Here is a 23,707-nt window from a genome sequence, read left to right on the forward strand (position 1 = left end):
TATCATGTTGGTAAGGTTTAATTTATATAAATATTAATCTTATAAGTATAGAACGATCGAAAAAGTGCGGGTCATTACAGAATAATCAATTACCCAACCCGAATAATTAATTAAATGATTATAATAGATTCCATATGAACGTCACTAAATAGGACAACCATAATCATTATTAATTATTAGGATAATTAATTTGAAGATAGGTTCGACAGACTCCAATGAGTTGTCACTCAATTAGACAATACCCCCCATCTATTAATAGTCAATAGTCCAATTTCCACAAGTGTCGGTCTTTTGCCCAAACCTTAATTATGGTACAAAGCCCAATTACCCAATTTTAGTAATTAGCCCAACATCATGATTACTTCGTTTTAAATAAGCATAATAATAACTTAGCTATGAGACATTAATATAAAAAGGTTGAACATAACTTACAATGATTAAAAATAGCGTAGCGTTACACGGACAGAATTTCGACTTACACACTCAAACGATCTCTATCATAAATCTTATTATTATCATAATTTAAAATTAAAATTAAGATTATTGTTATATCTTATTACATTAACATTATGATAGAGATTTTTAGATATTGATATTGATAATAGATTTTTAGGATAGAAAAAGGGATGCCTAAAATACATCGACAATCATCGCCTTTTATAGGCAAAATATGAAATTGAATTTTCATTTACGACCCCTGAACTATGCTAAATTAACAACTTTTTATTATTTAATATTATTCTTATTATGAATTATTTAAATATTATATTTTATTCTTGTGCATAGTTGACTCGTAATTTTTACACCGTTGCGTCGAGCGTTGAGAGTTGACTCATGTCCCGGTTCCGGATTTTCGAACGTCCTTTCGTACAATTTTATATCGTGTACTTTGCGTTTTCTAACTTGTACTCTTGTCATTTTTAGACGTTTTTCATCAATAATTTGAACCTTTTTGATTGTATCTTGTACTTTTTAGCTTTTTGGACCTTTTTGTCTTCAAATCGTCGTTTTCGCCTTTTGTCTTCGCACTTATTTAAAATAAATGAATATTACTTGAAAATGAAACAATTGCAACTAAAATCTTGTCTTTCTTGGGGGATAATGCTATGAAATATATGTTCCTTTTTAGCCTTTTTCTATCCTAAAAATCTATTATCAATATCAATATCTAAAAATCTCTATCATAATGTTAATGTAATAAGATATAACAATAATCTTAATTTTAATTTTAAATTATGATAATAATAAGATTTATGATAGAGATCGTTTGAGTGTGTAAGTCAAAATTCTGTCCGTGTAACGCTACGCTATTTTTAATCATTGTAAGTTATGTTCAACCTTTTTACATTAATGTCTCGTAGCTAAGTTATTATTATGCTTATTTAAAACGAAGTAATCATGATGTTGGGCTAATTACTAAAATTGGGTAATTGGGCTTTGTACCATAATTGGGGTTTGGACAAAAGAACGACACTTGTGGAAATTAGACTATGGGCTATTAATGGGCTTTATATTTGTTTAACTAAATGAAAGTTTGTTAATGTTAATATAAAGATTTACAATTGGGCGTCCCTATAAATTACCATATACACTCAATCGGACACGATGGGCGGGGTATTTATATGTACGAATAATCGTTCATTTAACCGGACACGGGAATGGATTAATAGCCACTAGAATAATTAAAACAGGGGTGAAATTACATTCAAGGGTAATTGGTGTAATTGTTAACAAAGTAGTAAAACCTTGGTTTACACGCAGTCGATAACCTGGTGTATTCATTAAACAAAGTATTAAAACCTTGTTACAATTCGAATCCCCAATTAGTTGGAATATTTAACTTCGGGTATAATAATAATTTGACAAGGACACTTGCACTTTATATTTATGACTGATGGACTGTTATGGACAAAAACCAGACGGACATATTAAATAATCCAGGACAAAGGACAATTAACCCATGGGCATAAAACTAAAATCAACACGTTAAACATCATGATTACGGAAGTTTAAATAAGCATAATTCTTTTATTTCATATTTAATTTCCTTTACTTTATATTTAATTGCACTTCTAATTATCGCACTTTTATTTATTGTTATTTAATCGCACTTTTAATTATCGTACTTTTTAATTATCACAATTTTATTTTATCGCACTTTTATTATTCGCAATTTCATTATCGTTATTTACTTTACGCTTTAATTTAAGTCTTGTATTTATTTTATATTTTACATTAGGTTTTAACTGCGACTAAAGTCTTAAAATCGACAAACCGGTCATTAAACGGTAAAAACCCCCTTTATAATAATAATATTACTTATATATATATTTGTATTTTTATAAAAATAAACTAATATAGCGTTGAGCTTTGTTTAAAGATTTCCCTGTGGAACGAACCGGACTTACTAAAAACTACACTACTGTACGATTAGGTACACTGCCTATAAGTGTTGTAGCAAGGTTTAAGTATATCCATTCTATAAATAAATAAATATCTTGTGTAAAATTGTATCGTATTTAATAGTTTTTCCTAGTAAAATATAAACTATTTTATATACACCTCGCATAACATCAAGTATTTTTGGCGTTTAATTATCCCCGGCAGCGGCGCCAAAAACTTGATGATGTAGTGTGAGGGTACGAAATAGTATTATTTTTAATACAAAATACTACAAAATATGACACAAGTTTTATTAATTTACGGATGGGATATACCTAAACCTTGCTACAACACTATAGGCAGTGTACCTAATCGTAGAGTAGTGTAGTTTTTAGTAAGTCCGGTTCGTTCCACAGGGAGCTGGTGATACTTACTATATTTTTAACTATATTTATATAAAATATATATAATTATATAAGTAGTAATATTATTATAAAAGGGGGGTTTTACCGTTTAATGACCGGTTTGTCGATTCTATATTTTAAGCGTAAAGATAAATGACGATAATTAAAGTGCGTAAAATAATGACAATAAATAAAATGACAGTAAATAAAATTGCGAGTAATAAAATGACAGTAAATAAAGATACGATGAGAAATATAATAAAAGAATTATGCTTATTTAAACTTCCGTAATCATGATGTTTGACGTGTTGATTTTAATTTATTACCATGGGTTAATTGTCCTTTGTCCTGGTTTATTTGATACGTCTATCTGGTTTTTGTCCATAATAGTCAATCGGTCATAAATATAAAGTGCGAGTATCCTCGTCAAATTACCCTTATACCCGAAGTCAAATATTCCAACTGATTAAGGATTTAAACTGTGACGCAGTTATCACTTCTGTCAACAATTACACCAGTTATCACTGTATGTAATCCACCCCTGTTTTAATTAGTTTATGAATATTAATTCATCCACTTGATCAGAATGAATAATCAATTACCCAACCCAATTGATTAATTAAATGATTATAACAGATTCCATATGAACATCACTAAATAGGACAACCATAATCATTATTAATTATTAGGTTAATTAATTTGAAGATAGGTTCAACAGACTCCAATGAGTTGTCACTCAATTAGACAATACCCCCCATCTATTAATAGTCAATAGTTCAATTTCCACAAGTATCGGTCTTTTGCCCAAACCTTAATTATGGTCCAAAGTTCAATAACCCCTTCTTAATATTTTAGCCCAACATCACGATTACTTCGGCTCAAATAAGCATAATAATAACTTAGTTACGATACATTAATTTAAAAAGGAAGAACATAGCTTACAGTGGTGATTAATCGCGTAGCGTTACACGGGCAGAGTTTCGACTTTAAAACCCGTAAAATATTTCTTACAGTAACCCAATTATTATTAAACTTAAATTAAACTTAATATTATAAATATAAATATATATATTCTTACAGAGGGAAAGAAAGAAAAATGAAGTGAAGGTGTTCTTTTTCATTACTACGTGAATTCCATTTTATAGGCAAATGTTGATTTGAAATTTTCACTTATGACCCCTTAACTATGCTCAATTAACAACTTTTTATTATTTATTATTATTCTTATTATGAATTATTTAAATATTATATTATAATCTTGTGCATAGTTGACTTGTACTTTCAGCTCCGTTGCGTCGAGCGTTGATAGTTGGCTCGGGTACCGGTTCCGGATTTTCGAACGTCCTTTCGTATAATTTAATATCTTGTACTTTGCATTTTGTAACTTGTACTCTTGTCATTTTTAGACGTTTCTCATCAATAAATTGAACCTTTTGAATTGTATCTTGTACATTTGAGCTTTTTGGACGTTTTGGTCTTTCAAATCTTCGTTTTTGTCTTTAAATCTTCATTTTCGAGCGATTTGCGTCTTTCATCTTCGCACTTATTTATTTAACTATTACAACTAAAAATAAGGAAATTACATTTAAAAACTTTACATATTGGAACGATATTGCTACTAAATATATGTTCATTTGGAGCACTATCAGGTTTTCCTTCTTCTCGTACAATGCGAATTGCATTTTTTGTAACATACGATCTCTGCTCTCTCCTTTTTCAACCAGTCCATGCCAATTATCACATCAAAACTCCCTAACTCTACTAGTATCAAATCAATCTTAAACGTTTCGCTAACCAGTTTAATTTCTCGATTCCGACATATTTTATCTGCCGAAATTAATTTACCATTTGCTAATTCGAATAAAAATTTATTATTCATAGACATCAATGGACCACTTAATTTAGCACAAAAATCTCTACTCATATAGCTTCTATCCGCACCCGAATCAAATAAAACATAAGCAGGTTTTTCATCAATAAGAAACGTACCCGTAACAAGCTCCGGGTCTTCCTGCGCTTCTTCCGCATTAATGTTAAAAACTCTCCCACGGCTTTGCCCATTATTATTTCCCTGGTTTGGGCACGTTGTTTTGTAGTGGCCCTTCTTTCCGCATCCGAAACAAATAATGTGGGCAGTATTTGTTCTTTTAGTCACTGGCCCGAATGCTTCACACTTCGTTGTAGCATGACCCTTCCTATTACATTTGGTACATACTACTTCAGAAAATTTACCCGGATGATATCCTTCACACCTATAGCATGGAATTTTCTGATTGTTGCTGTCATTGTTGTTATTGAGATTGCTATTGGGATTGATGTGGTTGTTATTATTGTTGGAATGTTTGGTGAAGTTATTGTTGTTGGGACGCTTGTTGTAGTTGTTGTTGGGATTGCGATTGTTGTTGCGATTGATGTTGCAGTTGTTGGGATAGTTGTTGCAATTGTGGTTGTGATTGTTGTTGTTGTTATATGGGTAACTCTTGTCACTGTTTTCCTCCCACTTTCTCTTGACTTGTTTCGTGATGGCCTCTTCGGTCAATTGTTCTTTAATCCTTCCCTCAATCTGATTTATGAGTTTGTGAGCCATTCGACTTGCCTTTTGTATGGAGGCGGGCTCGTGTGAACTCACATCTTCTTGAATCCTTTCTGGTAACCCTTTTACAAATGTGTCAATCTTCTCCTCTTCATCTTCGAACGCTCTTGGACACAATAGGCTCAACTCTGTGAATCGTCGTTCGTACGTGGTGATGTCGAAATCTTGCGTTCGTAATCCTCTAAGCTCTACCTTAAGCTTATTGACCTCGTTTCTGGGACGATACTGCTCATTCATCAAGTGCTTGAATGCTGACCACGGTAGTGCATAAGCAGCATCTTGTCTCACCTGCTCGAGATAGGTGTTCCACCATGTTAACGCAGTACCTGTGAAGGTATGCGTAGCGTACTTTACTTTGCCTTCTTCAGTACATTTACTTATGGCAAACACCGATTCAACCTTTTCAGTCCACCGTTTCAATCCGATTGGACCCTCGGTTCCATCGAATTCCAAAGGTTTGCATGCAGTAAATTCTTTGTAGGAGCATCCTACACGAGTTCTTGTGGAATTTGTTCCACTGCTAGAACCAGAGTTATTGTTGTTATTTTGCATTGCGGCTTGCACCGCAGCTATGTTCGCAGCAAGGAAAATACGGAAGTCTTCCTCGCTCATGTTCAAGTTCTGACGAGTAGTCTGTGCCATTTCCTTCAAAAATAGCCAAAAGAATTAAGTTAATCATATAGAATATTAAGAGTAGTCAATAGTATTTCGTAGCATAATATGAACTTATTTATAAAAGCTTTTTCTTCATATTAGCATTTTATAGTTTTAATTCGGATAGTACCTACCCGTTAAGTTCATACTTAGTAGCTAATATACAATTCAACTACTACAATTTTATATGAAAAACTGATTATAATAATATTTCACATTCAAACTTATATACAATATTTTGCAAACTTACAATACCGCTATTTTACATATAGCATGAAATATAGCACATAAAAACTTTGCTACTCGGCAGCTATAAAGGCAATTCTAGTTAATACGCAAGTTGTTCAGCAAAAGAAATAAAGACACGTAATTCATAAGTCCATAAACAAGTCATGCATTCTGGTTTTACTTAGACGACTTCCCATCCTTGGTCTTGTGGAAAGTAACCGTTATAACCATTGGCTAGGCAGCATGTTGTAATGTCGTTAAAAGGACGAGGGTTTCATAATGTCTAACAGCCCCGTAATAATCTAAAAACCTTGTTTCTCACCCCAACTACTGAATCCGTCACCTGTGAGAATGTTTCATTTAATAGTTTTAATCTGATCAAGCATATTTTCACGGGGTCAAGGTGAACCTACGCTTGAGTGCATAAAGGGGTTAAGGACTAACAACATTCGAACCTCCGACGCTTAGTCATGGATAACCCACGTCGGTATCGTTTCGATCCCGACAGGGTGGCCGATTTGAGAGTCCACCAACAACCTAGCATACGAGGTTGAGTGGCCCAAAGACATGAAGGTTTCATAGTTCAATACATACCTGAAAGTCTTAGAGAGATCGTAAGAAGCTTTGTTCGTACGATAGAGATTTGTATGCTTTTAGTTTACGTATCAGTAAACGAATGAATGTCCATTTAGGGTTTTATGAGCTATGTATTTATAGGCTCACGAATTAGGGTTTTGGTAGAATCCCTTCCCTAATTAAATGCAATCTCATCCTTAACTAACTTTCGTTATTTAAGGAATAGAATCCGTATTGATTATATCGTACATTCCTCTAGAATGTACCGGACCCATATGCAAGTAAACGAACTCGCATTAGATGGTATAGGCGCATAATGTGCATTTTAGGGCTTTGGATGCGCAATCCGCATAGTCTTGCGGATATGCGTATCATTATAATCCGATGTTCTTTTTCTCACTTTGGTGAGAAGCGAACATCACTAACCCGTAAGTATAACATGCTTCTTTATGTTGCATGTTAGAAGCTCTTTCTAACTCATAAAATCCTATGTTGGGATATGTTGAGTCAAAATACGTTCTTAACCCGTAGCGTAAAATTGCATTTGAGTTCCCCGCATTTAACGCTTTAAAGAAAACACGGCGTAACTTACGGTCTCCCCAATGCGATATACCCCACCTATCAAAGGAAAGCCTTTTATAAACTAAGGCATTTCTGGAAAGTCTTTCAAATGTTTGACAAGTTAATTTCTCCATAACTAAATGTGCTGATGAATTCTGACCGACTCTAGACAAGATTTCCTCAATCATATCCTCTGATAGGTCTTCTAAAATATACGGTTGTCTGCCTTTAACGTCCATTTTGTTTTTATACTGTAAAATAGACAAGGATTAAATTCGTAAAAGATAATTAACAAATAATACAAACAATTTTTACATAGATCATAAAAGTACAAGCACACTACAATACATATAATACACAATATAATTACAACCCTCTAATCTGAATCACTGGTTTCTTCTTCTTTGAACTTGGTTCGTTTTCCTAATTTTCTAGGGATATATGGTGTTCCTCTAATACGAGCCGTTGTTTTCCACAATGGTTTAGAAAAACCTGGCGGTTTAGAGGTTCCGGGGTTATTGTTACATTTTAGGAAATACGGATGTTGCCGATACATATAAAGTTCATCGGGGTTGGAATCAGGTTTCTCTATTTTTATACCTTTTCCCCTATTATTTTCTTTTGCTTTATTAAATTGGGTCGAGGTAATTTCTATAACATCATCGGAATCCTCATCGGGATCCGATTCATCGAAAAATTGGTAATCTTCCCAATATTTTGCTTCCTTGGTGGAAACACCATTGACCATTTTTAACTTTGGTCCGTTGGTTGAGGATTTTCTTCTATTTAATCGATTTACTGTAGGTATCAATATTTCTTCCTCCGGAACCTCTTCTTCTTCCGGTTCCTCCTCTTCAAGTTCCTCCTCTTCCGGTTCCTCTTCTTCCGGTTCCTCCTCTTCCGGTTCCTCTTCGGGAATTTGTGAATCTTCCCAAAGTATATTCAACTCTTCATTATTATTAGGTGAGTCGATGGGATTTGTACTAGAGGTAGACATCTATCACACAATATCAAACACGTTAAGAGATTAATATATTTACATGTTAATAATATATAGTTTCCAACAAAAAATGTTAAGCAATCGTTTTTGAAGAAAAACACGGTCGAAGTCCAGACTCACTAATGCATCCTAACAAACTCGGTAAGACACACTAATGCAAAAATTATTGTTCTCTAAGACCAACGCTCGGATACCAACTAAAATGTCCCGTTCATATCGATTTATAAATGTTCCATATTAATTGATTTCGTTGCGAGGTTTTGACCTCTATATGAGACGTTTTTCAAAGACTGCATTCGATTTTAAAACAAACCATAACCTTTATTTTATCGATAAAGGTTTAAAAATATTACGACGATTATCAAATAATGATAATCTAAAATATAGCGTTTTCACACAATTATTACATAATGGTTTACAATAATATTACACATCAATTTAAGTCTTCGAATGCAGTTTTTAAACAATATTATACAAGCATGCTGACTCCAACTCTTGTCCATAAATTAGCATGCAACAGCGGAAGCTCTTAATAATCACCTGAGAATAAACATGCTTTAAACGTCAACAAAAATGTTGGTGAGTTATAGGTTTAACCTACATATTTATCAAATCGTAATAATAGATCACAAGATTTCATATTTCCATTTCTCATAAACAACATGCAATCTGCATAAAAATCATTCATATGATGAACACCTGGTAACCGACCTTAACAGGATGCATATAGAATATCCCCATCATTCCGGGACTCTCATCAGACATGATAAATCGAAGTACTAAAGCATCCGTAACTCGGATGAGGCTTGTTGGGCCAAATAGATCTATCTTTAGGATTCGCGTCAATTGGTGGCAATTATAATAAACACCAATTCTTAGGCTACCAAGCTAAAAAGGGGCATATTCGGTTCGATAATTCAACATAGAATGTAATTTTGATCACTTGTGTCTATTTTGTAAAACATTTATAAAACTGCATGTATTCTCATCCCAAAAATAATAGATTTTAAAAGTGGGACTATAACTCACTTTCACAGATTTTTACTTCGTCGGGAAGTAAGACTTGGCCACTGGTCGATTCACGAACCTATAACAAATATGTACATATATATCAAAGTATGTTCAAAATATATTTACAACATTTTTAATACGTTTTACTGTATTAAGTTTATTAAGTCAGCTGTCCTCGTTAGTAACCTACAACTAGTTGTCCACAGTTAGATGTACAGAAATAAATCGATATATATTATCTTGAATCAATCCACGACATAGTGTATACACATCTCAGGCTAGATCATAACTCAAAGTATATATATTTTTAGAATCAACCTCAACCCTGTATAGCTAACTCCAACATTACTGCATATAGAGTGTCTATGGTTGTTCCAAATAATATATATACATGGGTCGATATGATATGTCAAAACATTTGCATACGTGTCTATGGTATCCCAAGATTACATAATATATTAGAATACATGTATAATACAATATGAGTTAGCTAGGATATGATTAATATAGATTTGTTACCAATTTTCACGTAGTTACAACAAGCAAAAATATCCAATCTTGTTTTACCCATAACTTCTTCGTTTTAAATCCGTTTTGAGTGATTCAAGTTGCTATGGTTTCATATTGAATTTAATTTTATGAATCTAAACAGAAAAAAGTATAAGTTTATAGTCATAAATACAGGTTACAAGTCGTTTTTGTAAAGGTAGTCATATCAGTCGAAAGAACGACGTCTAGATGATCATTTTGGAAAACATACTTCCACTTTGAGTTTAACCATGATTTTTGGATATAGTTTCATGTTCATAAGAAAAATAATTTTCCCAGAAGAACAACTTTTAAATCAAAGTTTATCATAGTTTTTAATTAACTAACCCAAAATAGCCCGCGGTGTTACTACGACGGCGTATATCCGGTTTTACGGTGTTTTTCGTGTTTTCAAGTTTTAAATCATTAAGTTAGCATATCATATAGATATAGAACATGTGTTTAGTTGATTTTAAAAGTCAAGTTAGAAGGATTAACTTTTATTTGCGAACAAGTTTAGAATTAACTAAACTATGTTCTAGTGATTACAAGTTTAAACCTTCGAATAAGGTAGTTTTATATATATGAATTGAATGATGTTATGAACATTATTACTACCTCAAGTTTAGTAGGTAAACCTACTGGAAATGATAAAAAAATAACTTGAGCTTCAAAGGATCTTTGATGGCTTGGAAGTTCTTGAAATAGAATCATGACACAAAAACAAGTTCAAGTAAGATTATTACTCGAATTAAGATAGTTATAGTTATAGAAATTGAATCAAAGCTTGAATATGAATATTACCTTGATTTAGAAAGATAACCTATTGTAAATAACAAAGGTTTCTTGATCTTAGATGATTGCTTGGAATGGATTAGAAAACTTGGAAGTAAACTTGTAAACTTGGAAGTGTTCTTGATGTGTTCTTGAGTAATTGTTTTTATGATGATTATAGGTAATAACCAAAGCTTGTATTTGATGATTTTTGCTGAAAAATAGTAACTTAGACGTTCATGGAAGAGTGTGTGTGTTTTGAGAGAGAATTGGGAAGAAAATTGGAAGTGAAATGGAGTAGGTGGTGAGTGGTGAAGGTGAGTGGGGTTAAAAGGAGTTCTTGTTTTTGTTTCCTTGCTCATAAGTCATGCTAGATGTTAAATGATGGTTCCTACATGGTTAGGTGACTCACATGGGCTACTAAGAGCTGATCATTGGAGTGTATATACCAATAGTAAATACATTTAGAAGCTGTGTATTGTACAAGTACAAATACGAGTGCATACGAGTAGAATTGTTGATGAAAATGAATGAGGATGTAATCGTAAGCATTTTTGTTAAGTAGAAGTACTTTGATATGTGTCTTGAAGTCTTTAAAAAGTGTACTAATACATCTAAATACACTACATGTATATACATTTTAACTGAGTCGTTAAGTCATCGTTAGTAGTTACATGTAAATGTTATTTTGAAACCTTTAAGTTAACGATCTTGTTAAATGTTGTTAACTCATTGTTTATTATATCTAATGAGATGTTAAATTATTACATTATCATGATATAATGATGTATTAATATATCTTAATATGATATATATACAGTTAAATGTCGTTACAACAATAATCGTTATATATATGTCTCGTTTCGAAATCCTTAAGTTAGTAGTCTTGTTTTTACATATGTAGTTCATTGTTATTATACTTAATGATATGTTTACTTATCATTTAACATGTTTATATATAGTGTATCAATATCTTAAAATAATTCATATGTTATTAGTAAGACGTTGTTATAACGATAATCGTTATATATACCGTTTTCAAGTTTCTTAATTCAATAGTCTCATTTTTATGTATATAACTCATTGTTAAAATACTTAATGAGGTACATACTTATCATAATATCATGATAACTATATATATATCCATATGTATGTCATCATATAGTTTTTACAAGTTTTAACGTTCGTGAATCGCCGGTCAACTTGGGTGGTCAATTGTCTACATGAAGCTCATTTCAAATAATCAAGTCTTAACAAGTTTGATTGCTTAACATGTTGGAAACATTTAATCATGCAAATATAGTTTTCAATTAATATATAATCATGGAAAAGTTCGGGTCACTACAGACATGCTACCGGATTTGGGTTGTGATAAGTCTTACTGGATTTTCCTTTTAAGTGGTCTTGTTAATTGAAGCCCGGCAGATTAAATCCTGATGGTACCATATTTCAAGTTAAACAGCTAGCATATTTAATTGAAGTGTAATGACTCGCCAAAATCGTTATTGACAAGGTGCATACCAAAGCGGTTACAACATCTCCACAATTCAAGATAAACCGAAACCCTAATTTCTAGTTGGGGATAGGGAGAGACGCCCCAACGATACGAAAACCGAAACCCTAACTACACCAGCATCGATGATGGTGGAGGATTAGCAGTATTGGTAGCATTATCGGTGGCTGTTCTTGCAAAGACGATGGTGGTGGTATCACATGATTGTTTACCCACAAAATCTCAAAAACCTAGGGTTAATTCGCAGTTGCTGCAAAGGAATTGAAAACCCTAGATTTGAAGAAGAATCGCACACAGGAGAGCAGATAGGAGAGGGAGGGAAGAATTTCGTTTTTATAGAGAGCAAAATGTCGTTTTGACCATTTTATGAAGGGAACGACAAAAATTTGGGTGTCTAATAGTATATATTGAAATGAAATGAGTTGTACTCACTTGAAACTTAAACAATGCTTGAAATTTAAGTGACAAATCTCAACATTTGGATCAGATTTCCATCACATGTGACTGGGTTTTACAATCACATGTGATTGGAGTTAACATGCATAATCACATGTGATTGAGTTTTACAATCACATGTGATTGACATGCAGAATCACGTATGATTGGGTTCTATATCATCTCAAATTCAGAAAACAAAAATATCAAATTCGTATTGTTCGTTCATATTCAATAGCTTCATAAGAACACAATCATCAAAGTTGAGATTTAATGCGTTTTAGCTTTGATTTCTACATGAAAACTGCTTCAAATCGATCATGTAACACTCGTCAATCATCACCTTAACCAGAATCAGCACAATGAATTCGAATATGAAAAAGTTCAAAACAGTTGACTTTTTCATACGAATTTTGACCTTCGAATTCGAGCTCGATTCTTCGAGTTAGATACTAAAACTTTGCAGATAGTTTCACGGTGAGATTGTGAACACTTCTACATTTTCACATTTCCTCAAATCGTTCCTGATTGATCCGGAGACCTAATCGCCTTAACTTTTTGAAGAACGAAGAACACAAATTAAATAGCTTCAAATATGATGTTGTTGATTTAATTTGATGATGAACGAGGTTATGAATTATGATATAGATCTTGTATTCCGTCTTGTTCGTTTTTTCGGTGATGGCAGAGTCGCCGGGTTTCAATCCATTACAGTAGGTCCCCTGGGTTTGTTCTCAATGTATGTGTACGGATCTATTTTAATCTAAAAGCTAAGATTTATCCCTTGAATATCAACTTCAATTAAAGATGCAAATGAATATTAAATAGTTTTACTTTATTATTATTATTATTATTATTATTATTATTATTATTATTATTATTATTATTATTATTATAATCTATCTATATAGTCTAATAAACCTCTAAAATGATGATGTCATCATTAAGCTTAATTTTCGTAATGATGATGTCATAATTTATATATTAATTTAATTTAAAAAATAATACAAAATCTTTTATAAAAGAAAATATTAATCTCTCCTAAATTGTAATTTTATTTTTCTAAAAAAATTTAAAGTCATTTATTATTATTAATTATTATTATTATTAAAAATATAAATATAAATACTCAACTTTGAGCGAATTTTATGTTTGTAAAATCAACGACAAGTTTCTTAGTCGTAATCCGTGGTTCCACGGGTCAATAAACTAAATGACTTTAACATTTACATTTACTTAATATGTAAAACATATCATTAAAATGTTTCGTTTAAATAAACTCGTGTTTTTACGGGTCATTTCACTAGTTATAATTATAGTTATAAGTATAATAATAATAATAATAATAATAATAATAATAATAATAATAATAATAATAATAATAATAATAATAATAATAATAATAATAATAATAATAATAATAATAATAATAATAATAATAATAATAATAATAATAATTATAATTTATAATTTATAATAATAATTTATAACACAAAATAAAATAAAATACAAAGGAGAGAGTAGATCAATAAACTGCTTATAGACGCGCACATCTCCATCACCGATCGTCGTTTCACCGTCTCCGTATATCTCCGGTCCGGCGATCCTAAATTAGATCTCCGATCAGGTAATTCATCTTATAGTCGTCGACGAAGCTAATTCAATCTTTTAATTGTTTAATTTATTGTTAAATGAGGGTTAAATTAGCTTAATTATGTATTTGCTGGTGAAGACCAGATTTAGTTATGTAGCAATTGACTGCTAATTTCTTCTTAATTGTGATTTAATTATCTAAATAGGATGTGTATGGTGCATATACCAGTGTATGCCATATCAGTTAATATATAATGGTTTGAAATATGACAATTTAGATATCCCATTATTAAAGTTTGTTACTTTTTCTAACATTGATCATAATTTTGCAAAGTGAGTGACTGTTTATGATAGTTAATGTGCGCATGAAATGTGGTGGTTTACTTTTCTTGTTGGAATTAGATCTCTGTTAGTTTAACGGCGTGAACTTTCTTGCAAGGTAAGTGACTATCTGTTTTGTACAATGGATTACTTCACATACTCATATTCTCACACAAACATGTATACATATAGGAATATGGGCACATGTATCATGTCATATAGGTAGATTATACAACAATTTATGATAAAGTCATAACCTTTTTTATATCAGTCATGCTCTTTTCTTGTCTATATATGCATACTGCATGCATGCCTATGGTTTCTGTTACATAAACCCTCTAGTTTTTCTTATTATGTATTAACAAGATGATGTGAAGTTAAACCCCGGGATTTAAATAATAAAATGACAAGCCTAGAATTGCATTTTCATGCAGATTATTTAAGGAAGCCTAAAAATCAAGTGTTAAAGTGCGATATCTACAAGCAATGGGGCCTGAATATCCTAACCGTGCAAATACTTATCAAGGGCCAGGTTCTACTCCTTTCGCTCCTCCTCGGAATAACATGCCGATTTCATCTAATTCAGTGGTTGGATCAGATGCGTCTTCTTTCAGGCCTACATCAGTCCCTGGGCCTGTGATTGGAACCGGGGCTCCTGGTTTTAGACCCATGCAACCAGGTAGGCCCGCTCCTGCATATGGCCCACCAACTTCAGGACCTATACAACGTTTCGCAACCCCACAATTTCCCGCAGCATCTCAAGTGCCCCCGCCTCAAGCTGCCAATATCGGGCAGCCCATAGTGCCTCCTTCGATGAGGCCCCCTCCTCCCAGTCAAGGTCCACCGATGTCGACTTCCGTAAATCGTCAGCCCCAGATACCATCCGTACCAATTGGATCTCCCCCTCAAAGCATGTATTCTGCCTCCAGGCCCAACATGTATCAAGCTGCACCATTTACGGGCCCACCTTTTCCTGGTGGCTTTCAGGCCCAACAGAGTAGCCCAGTAAGTCCACCACCACCACCACCACCTCAAGTTCCATATCAAGGAGGTTATGTGCCACCTCAGCCCACAACATCTACTCCTTTTTCTTCTCATCAAGGTGCTTACGGACGGGCCCCACCGGCTGCATCTTCATCAGGAATGTATGTAGGAAGTTCGGCACCCCCAACGGGAGGTATGTCGGATTTGGTAGAAGACTTCAGTTCACTATCTCTAGGATCTGCACCTGGATCTTTTGATCCCGGGCTTGATACTAAAGTGTTGCCAAGACCATTAGACGGGGACGTAGAACCGAGTTTATTTGCCGGGATGTATCCAATGAATTGTGATTCTAGATATTTACGACTTACGACTAGTGCTATTCCGAATTCACAGTCTCTGGTTTCGAGATGGCAGTTGCCTCTTGGAGCTGTTGTATGTCCCTTGGCAGAAACTCCTGATGGGGTGAGTATTTTTATGCAGTTAGAGCAACTGAATTATGTTTAATGTGTAATAATTAAACTGAGCTTTTTATTTTATTTATTACTTTTTTTTTTTTTTTGTTCAGGAGGAAGTACCAATAGTTAATTTTGCCACAACGGGAATCGTTCGGTGTAGAAGGTGCCGTACATATGTGAACCCGTACGTGACTTTTACAGATGGTGGAAGAAAGTGGAGGTGCAATATTTGTGCTTTGCTCAATGATGGTAATATTTTGAGTTCCTTGTACTACTACATGAAAGAAAAGAAATAATATTAGCCAAGTCTTGCTTGAAAAAGTACTTGAAAATATGTTGTTGCATATCTCATCCTTTTATTGATACCTCTGAAGCCGTGCCTTGTTGGTTAGTTATATGAAAGCATAGTAAAACTGCATATTGTATGAGTTTTAAACCTGTTTATGCTGATTTAAGGGGCTCCCTTTCATAACCAATTAGTTCTTACGGTGATATTGTCATAATATGTTACTCCTTGCCTTAATAGTCATTAAAGCAATCTTGTCTGCTTCTGAAGGTGGTAGCCAGAGTTGAAATTTTAACATTGATATTTATATATGTGATATAAAATATAAATTATAAACTTTAACTAAAATTATCTACTTCAAGTGAGTACAGTTGCTTCTCAGATGTAATTAATTTACAGAGCTTAGATTAGAGACTGTAGTATATAGTGTATCTAATTAAATTCAGATTTGGAAAATTATCTAATCCGTAATACACAGCACAAGTAATATAATTATATAATCATGATCTTCATGCCTAGTAGTATTTATCTTTATTAATTAATTAAGTTTATCTTTAATACATAGTGCAAAATGATTATTTCGCTTCTTTGGATGCCACTGGAAGAAGGGTTGATCTGGATCAACATCCCGAACTTACAAAGGGTTCTGTGGAATTTGTTGCTCCAGCTGAATACATGGTTCGGCCTCCAATGCCACCGCTTTACTTTTTCTTGATCGATGTATCAATATCTGCAGTAAAAAGTGGAATGCTAGAGGTAAGCTTTTACTTTTGGTATATTCTTTCAAAATCGAACCAACTCTTATAGGGCTACTGCATATAATACATTATATAGATATAGTTAAGACAGTATCAACATAGCAACCTTTATTCACCGAGATTCATTGATCCATGTATGATTTCTGTTCAATAACTTAATGTCCTATCAATACGTTCATGTTTTCATACTGGGCAGCAACTATATTGATCAAATGAGTTTAATATAAGGTACTCGTTTGTGCGTGGTATCTTGTTGGTGGTTTTAACGTAGCTAAAACTCATGAATATTATTTGATAACAAACTAAGACAAGCAGAAGATTTAGTCTTTACATTTTTTTTCCCGTAGCTGCTAAAGAATCTGTAAATTTGTCACAATGTGGTATCTTTCATATTACTTATTTCGCATATATATTTAGACTATGTTTTATTTCTAGTTTTCTGTTCTATTATGAATTTGGTTTATAGCTTGATTAGCTCATTCTTGTTGAATCGTACAGCGCACTTGAGTTATTATTTTATTGACTTTCACTTTGTTAGGTGATGGCGGAAACTATAAAATCTTGTTTAGATAGATTGCCGGGAAGCCCCAGAACTCAGATCGGGTTCATAACATTCGACAGCACAATACATTTTTACAATATGAAGGCAAGTGATTTAGCATATAGTTGATCGTACAATACTTTTTACTAAAATGTTGACTGATGTTGACCCTTTATATCTTTCCTTTGCCAGTCTTCTTTGACTCAGCCTCAAATGATGGTGGTATCAGATCTCGATGATATTTTTGTTCCATTGCCAGATGATCTTCTTGTTAACTTGTCAGAATCACGAGCTGTGGTGGAGGCATTTCTCGATAGCTTGCCTTCTATGTTTCAGGACAATGTTAACGTTGAATCTGCTTTTGGTCCCGCCCTTAAAGCAGCTTTTATGGTTATGGTAAGTTTTTTTTATCCTGTCTGTTTCTTGAATGCAAGTATAATTCTGATTATTGAAGACATCAATAGATAAGATTTACCATAATATAGGAGATTGGTCCTGTGAAATGAGAGTAGATGTCAAGACACTATGAAAATATGTTCAATTGCAGCTGATTATTTGACCGAAAATAATCTGATAAGTAGAAGCAGAATATGTCAATTCAAATATTAAAAGCTGATATTAAGACTGCTTGCCACACTTATCAGTTAAAAATGTAAGGTTAAAACAATCTTTGAATCTTAATTTGTGACTTAATATCCATCATCATTCACTTGTTTGTATGGCGTAACATGATATATGGTGCTATTGATAAAAAAAATGATTAACCGCTAAATCATTCAAAATCTGAATTATTCATATGTTTTAAGTGAACATGAGTTTGAACGACAATAATGGAATAAACAAAAGAATATAATTTTTTAGTAAGTGTTCTAGATATAATGTAAGAAAGATATAAAGAATTGGAGGTGCTGAATGGTTAAGAGAGTATTTCAATTCAACACACAGATAAGTGTTTTTGATATAATCAAGAGAGATTTTATAAATTAAGAGGCAATCAAATGCGCCCATAGTTTTGTAATGGTGTTTGCCAATCGTCTCGCTTATATGAGGCCAGATACTTGGGCTGATTTGTGCCATAAAATTTACAAGTTCCTTTGGTCCATACAGAGCCAACTTGGAGGGAAATTGTTAATTTTCCAGAGTACTCTTCCTTCACTCGGTGTTGGTCGTTTAAGGTTGCGGGGAGATGATCTTCGTGTTTATGGAACGGATAAGGAGCATGCTTTAAGAATACCAGAAGACCCGTTTTATAAACAAATGGCTGCCGATTTCACAAAATACCAAGTTGCAGTTAATATATATGCATTCAGTGACAAGTATACTGATATAGCCTCACTAGGTACGTACGTATGTATTGGTGGTGAACTTCGGTTTACACTGTAATAATCATCATAAAAAAACTGCACATGCTGTTGAGAGAATGCATTTACCATTGAAGTGTCGGTTCCATTCCATTTACCTATAAATGGGTCAATTTGGGCTATCATTTATGTCTGACCTGTCATATGTGCTTTTTAAAAAATATTAAACAAACAAGTAGCGCTTAAACAGGTTGAAGTGTTGAACACACTGACAGTTGTGTAAAATGTATTCTTATACATTTGATATCGTTTATCGTTTTTCAGACAGATATTTACAGTTATTGTATTGAGTTTATGTAATCATATCACTTTACGTTTAGAAAAAGTTTGATGAGAAAATGTTGGCATTTTACATGGCAGGTACTTTGGCAAAATACACAGGTGGACAGGTGTATTATTATCCAAGCTTTCATTCTGTAATTCATAAATACAAGTTGAGACATGAGTTGGCCAGAGACCTCACACGAGAGACTGCATGGGAAGCTGTTATGCGCATTAGATGTGGGAAAGGTCTGCCTTTAATCTTATAAATACTATATATGTATGTATGTGTGTACACACGCGCGCACACACACACACTAACCTTTTTAGTGAAAGACTTATTTTAGTTTTTTATTATTTGTGAAGGAGTCCGTTTCACTTCATATCATGGGAATTTTATGCTAAGATCTACAGATCTTTTAGCACTACCAGCTGTTGACTGCGATAAAGCATATGCAATGCAGTTTGCTCTTGAAGAGACGTTGCTTACAACTCAGATTGTCTATTTCCAAGTTGCTTTACTGTATCCTCCATTTCTTTTCATATGTTTGTTGATATCGTTTCTTTCCGTACGTTGTAGGATTTGCTAAATGATCCGGGTATCGTTGGTACCAAGGATTCAAAAGACTTCTAGACTATTTTCTTTTGTTTACAAGACTTGGGTCGTGCAATTACCTTTTGTTGTAGGATGTTTGTACATGTACTTTTACAATGGTTTTATGTATATGAATACTTAACAACTATCAAAAGATATACGGCATCTTGCGGTGAAAGACGTATTAGAGTACACACTGCAGCTGCATCGGTGGTTCCAGATTTGGGAGAGATGTACCGCCAGGCGGATACGGGTGCTATTGTTTCTTTGCTTGCTAGATTAGGTAAGAAAATTTTCTCTTACCAACAAATAAAGGAAAAAAGAAGTTTTTAAAAAATGGCAATTTGGACCTGTTTATTCTCAAATGAGTCGATTATGGTTATGTTTTATCTTTGAGAGGTCAAACGGTTAAAATAAATAAATAATAGTTTATGAAACACGTAGAACAGGTCAAAAGTTTCCCAAAGCATGTTTCTACTACATGAACCCTAAAGCATTTTGCTTCAAAATATTGTCACAATGTTATTTAAATTAGATTGTTTTTGAATGAATAGAATATTGTTCCGGTAGACACACTAACTATCTACAAAAACTTCAATAGTTTGGACAAGAACCTGACCCTTTTTTATCTGTACAAAAAATCCCTCGTTGGGAATTATTACCAAATTATCCGATTTTGTGACCTCTATTTTTGATAAATACATAATTGTCTGCAGCAATTGAAAAATCTTTGTCATATAAACTGGAAGAAACTCGTAGTGCTATTCAACTGAGAATTGTGAAAGCCTTGAAAGAATACCGGAAACTGTATGCGGTGCAGCATCGCGTGGGAAGCAGGATGATATATCCAGAATCGTTGAAATATTTGGCGTTATACGGATTGTCGCTATCTAAATCAACAGCACTTCGTGGTGGGTACGCTGATGCACAGCTTGATGAACGATGTGCAGCCGGTTTCACCATGATGGCTTTACCCGTTAAAAAAATGTTAAAGCTCTTATATCCTAGCTTGTTACGTGTAGACGAGTATCTTATCAAGGTAAATCTTATAAAACGTTGTTGCTGTTTTTTATTCCGATTTCTGACTACGTGTGAAAGATTAGTGAGTTGGTTTATTCTTTAGTGCGGGTCGAAACCGATCGGTTTGACTCCACGGGTGTTCTTCGGTTTGGTTTTTTCGGTTCTGAAATTTTTGGAGGCAAAACTGAAACCGAATTTAGTCTTGTTTCATAGTCTTGTTTAATAGTCTTGTTTTCCCTTACGGGATGTCCCAAATTAATAGTCAACTTTAATAATAGATAAGAATAATGAGGTAAGGTTCTTTTATACCATTACGTTATAAAACAAAAAATAAGTAAAAAACATTTCTTAAATCGTGTGTATTTTGTCTGGGGACTATTAAATTGGGACAGATGGAGTAGTTGAATTCGGTTTTCGATTGAATCGGTTTGAAACCAAATATTGAACACCCCTTAATTGACTCAAAACATTTTTTGTCCAATATTATCAATAACAATTTGAAAATTTTAGTGAGACAAATGTGAAATTTGGTTGCAGAAGGTGTATTATTACGTTAACTTTTAGATAAAATGGTTAAGGAGGTTTTATGCATTAGAAGTGCACTTTGAGCTACTTCCCATCCATTTGGCCGGTTCCTTTTTATAATAGTATACTTTGCCTTCATTTTTGTTTTACCCCTTTGATCCATTAGAGATATAACCTGACCCAAGTTGATCCGTGCATAAGTTGATGGGTTGAATTTGCCACCTCTACTTTTTAAGCTTCATGGATACAGAGACATTATTGGCCCATTTGTTTATTTGCAGACACCTAATGTGGATGATGAATTTAGCAAAGTTTGTACACGACTGCCACTTGTTGCAGATAGCTTAGATTCTAGAGGAATTTATATATTCGACGATGGTTTCCGTTTTGTTGTTTGGTTTGGCCGCATGATTTCACCGGATTTAGCTCGGAATCTAGTCGAAGAAGATTCATCTACCGAATTCTCAAGGGTATGCTCTTTTAAACCACATATGTAATATGTAATAATCATGTAGTTTTATTTATTTATCAATCATTACTAGTTGCTTTTTTGCTACCGCTAATGGTGTAATTGATTGTTATTGGTTATGTTTTTTCAAGAATAAGGTTTGTTTGACCGAACGAGATAATGAAATATCGAGAAAGCTAATGGGGATATTAAGAAAACTTAGAGAAGGTGATGCATCGTATTATCAATTATGTCATCTTGTGAGACAAGGTGAACAGCCTCGAGAAGGTTTCTTTTTACTCTTAAATTTAGTTGAGGACCAGGTTGGTGGTATGAACGGTTATGCTGATTGGTTACTTCAGATACATAGACAAGTACAGCAATAATTAAAGAATAAACAGGTAGTTTGCTTATCGCTTAATTCGATATCTTGATAAAATGAAGTTGCTATTTTTCACTATCTACAAATTCTAAACAATAGCTGTTGGAATATCAGGATATGCATGCATGCCGCGTAATACCATTTATTGGCTCACTATTCGTAGACGCTTTAAGTTAATGAGATCAAGGTATTCTTTGGGAAGATTGTAGGTTTGTTACGTAATTCACTGTGGAGTTCATATCAGCGTTTCTTGAACAAACGCTTCGAGCCAATGTAAAACCATGTTTCGTTGATGGATAATTGTCCTGGTCATAGAAGATTATAGGAGGATATTTTGTTTTGATGGGTGTTATACACGTGTCTTAATTTTTTGTTGCAAAAAAACGTTTTGTATAATTTGTTTAGTATTTATTGTCATAAACCCGTGGCTTGATTTGTTCTAGATTTAAGTACGTATTCATGTTTGTACTTAACATCGAGACAGCCATCCAGATTACTTAGCTGGGATTCCTTGCCTCTTTTGGTTTCGTCAGCAACACTAATACCAAAAATGTTTTGTATTACAGTATTTGGGGGTTGTTTGTTCGTAGTTTTTATAGTTCTGTTTGTGCAATTCGTACCGTTAGGTAAAGGTTTGGGTCAATTGGATGTAATCATTTGGGATTTTCATTGTTTTGTGCACATTTTTATTTAGTAATATATTTCATGTTTATCGCTAAAAAACAAGTTAGCTTTGTTGATTATAAGTATTTCTACAAGAACAATACAAGAAAAGGAGTCCTGTCTCTCGAGTAGAATTTTATGGAGATGGCGCACTTTGATCGGTGTTCGAAATGCACGTTCACCGCGTCTAGAAACTAATTACCATTATATATTAATCTAACAAATCTTATTTGAATTAATCAGGTTGATATGAAATGTGATAAATAGATCTAACTACGTAAGTATGCAAATAATTGATCGAATAAGGCGAGCATGTAATGATTTCGAAAAACTTGCAGAAATTAGACCCTTAACAGTTCTCGAAAAAGACAAATGGATTAACCACAGAATGAAGCACATAGTAAAAGAAAAACAGAAATCTAACATGTTCAAACAAAAAGCCCGAATCAAATGGAACCTCGAGGGCGATGAAAACTCTAAATACTTTCATAATTACATTAAAAGAAGAGTTAACAAAAACAATATCCGTGGCATATCCCTAAATGGTACATGGTCTGAAGAACCCAACACAATAAAAAACGAGGCACTTAAATATTTTGAATCACTTTTCCGCTCCAAACCACGTAAAGGGTCTTGTCCATTCGAAAATGAACCTGATCGTATCTACATTTCGCGAGAAGATAATCTAATCCTCGAAACCCAATTCTCTGAAAAAGAGGTCTGGGATGCCCTTAACGATTGCGAAAGCTCCAAGGCACCTGGACCAGACGGTTTTAACATGAAATTTTTCAAAAAGTACTGGTGGCTAGTTAAAGAGGACCTCATTAGGGCCCTAGATTGGTTTTGGCTCAATTC

At 33.4% G+C, this 23,707-nt stretch overlaps 1 protein-coding gene across 1 annotated transcript; it reads left to right on the forward strand.

The window, feature by feature from the left end:
* The first annotated feature begins 14,165 nt into the window (after nt 1-14,165).
* Nucleotides 14,166-22,842, forward strand: LOC139843297 (protein transport protein SEC24 A-like). Its single transcript, XM_071833367.1, has 14 exons — nt 14,166-14,286; nt 15,008-16,019; nt 16,123-16,261; nt 16,864-17,054; nt 17,595-17,702; nt 17,790-17,993; nt 18,705-18,936; nt 19,319-19,468; nt 19,586-19,742; nt 19,970-20,097; nt 20,531-20,853; nt 21,641-21,829; nt 21,960-22,208; nt 22,304-22,842. Exons 2-13 carry the CDS (start codon nt 15,060-15,062, stop codon nt 22,191-22,193), a joined length of 3,015 nt encoding a protein of 1,004 aa, XP_071689468.1. The 5' UTR covers nt 14,166-14,286; nt 15,008-15,059; the 3' UTR covers nt 22,194-22,208; nt 22,304-22,842.
* Nucleotides 22,843-23,707: the final 865 nt, after the last annotated feature.

This window comes from Rutidosis leptorrhynchoides, chromosome 4 (genome assembly GCF_046630445.1).
Source record: "Rutidosis leptorrhynchoides isolate AG116_Rl617_1_P2 chromosome 4, CSIRO_AGI_Rlap_v1, whole genome shotgun sequence".
NCBI classification, from domain to species: Eukaryota; Viridiplantae; Streptophyta; class Magnoliopsida; order Asterales; family Asteraceae; genus Rutidosis; species Rutidosis leptorrhynchoides.

What these genes read in the sequence shown, in the direction of transcription:
- LOC139843297 (XM_071833367.1), top strand. Translation starts at nt 15,060, where the DNA reads ATGGGGCCTGAATATCCTAACCGTGCAAATACTTATCAAGGGCCAGGT. An exon ending in TTCTTTGCTTGCTAGATTAG is followed by an intron (nt 20,098 to 20,530) that starts GTAAGAAAATTT and finishes AATTGTCTGCAG; the next exon opens with CAATTGAAAAATCTTTGTCA. An exon ending in TAGACGAGTATCTTATCAAG is followed by an intron (nt 20,854 to 21,640) that starts GTAAATCTTATA and finishes GTTTATTTGCAG; the next exon opens with ACACCTAATGTGGATGATGA.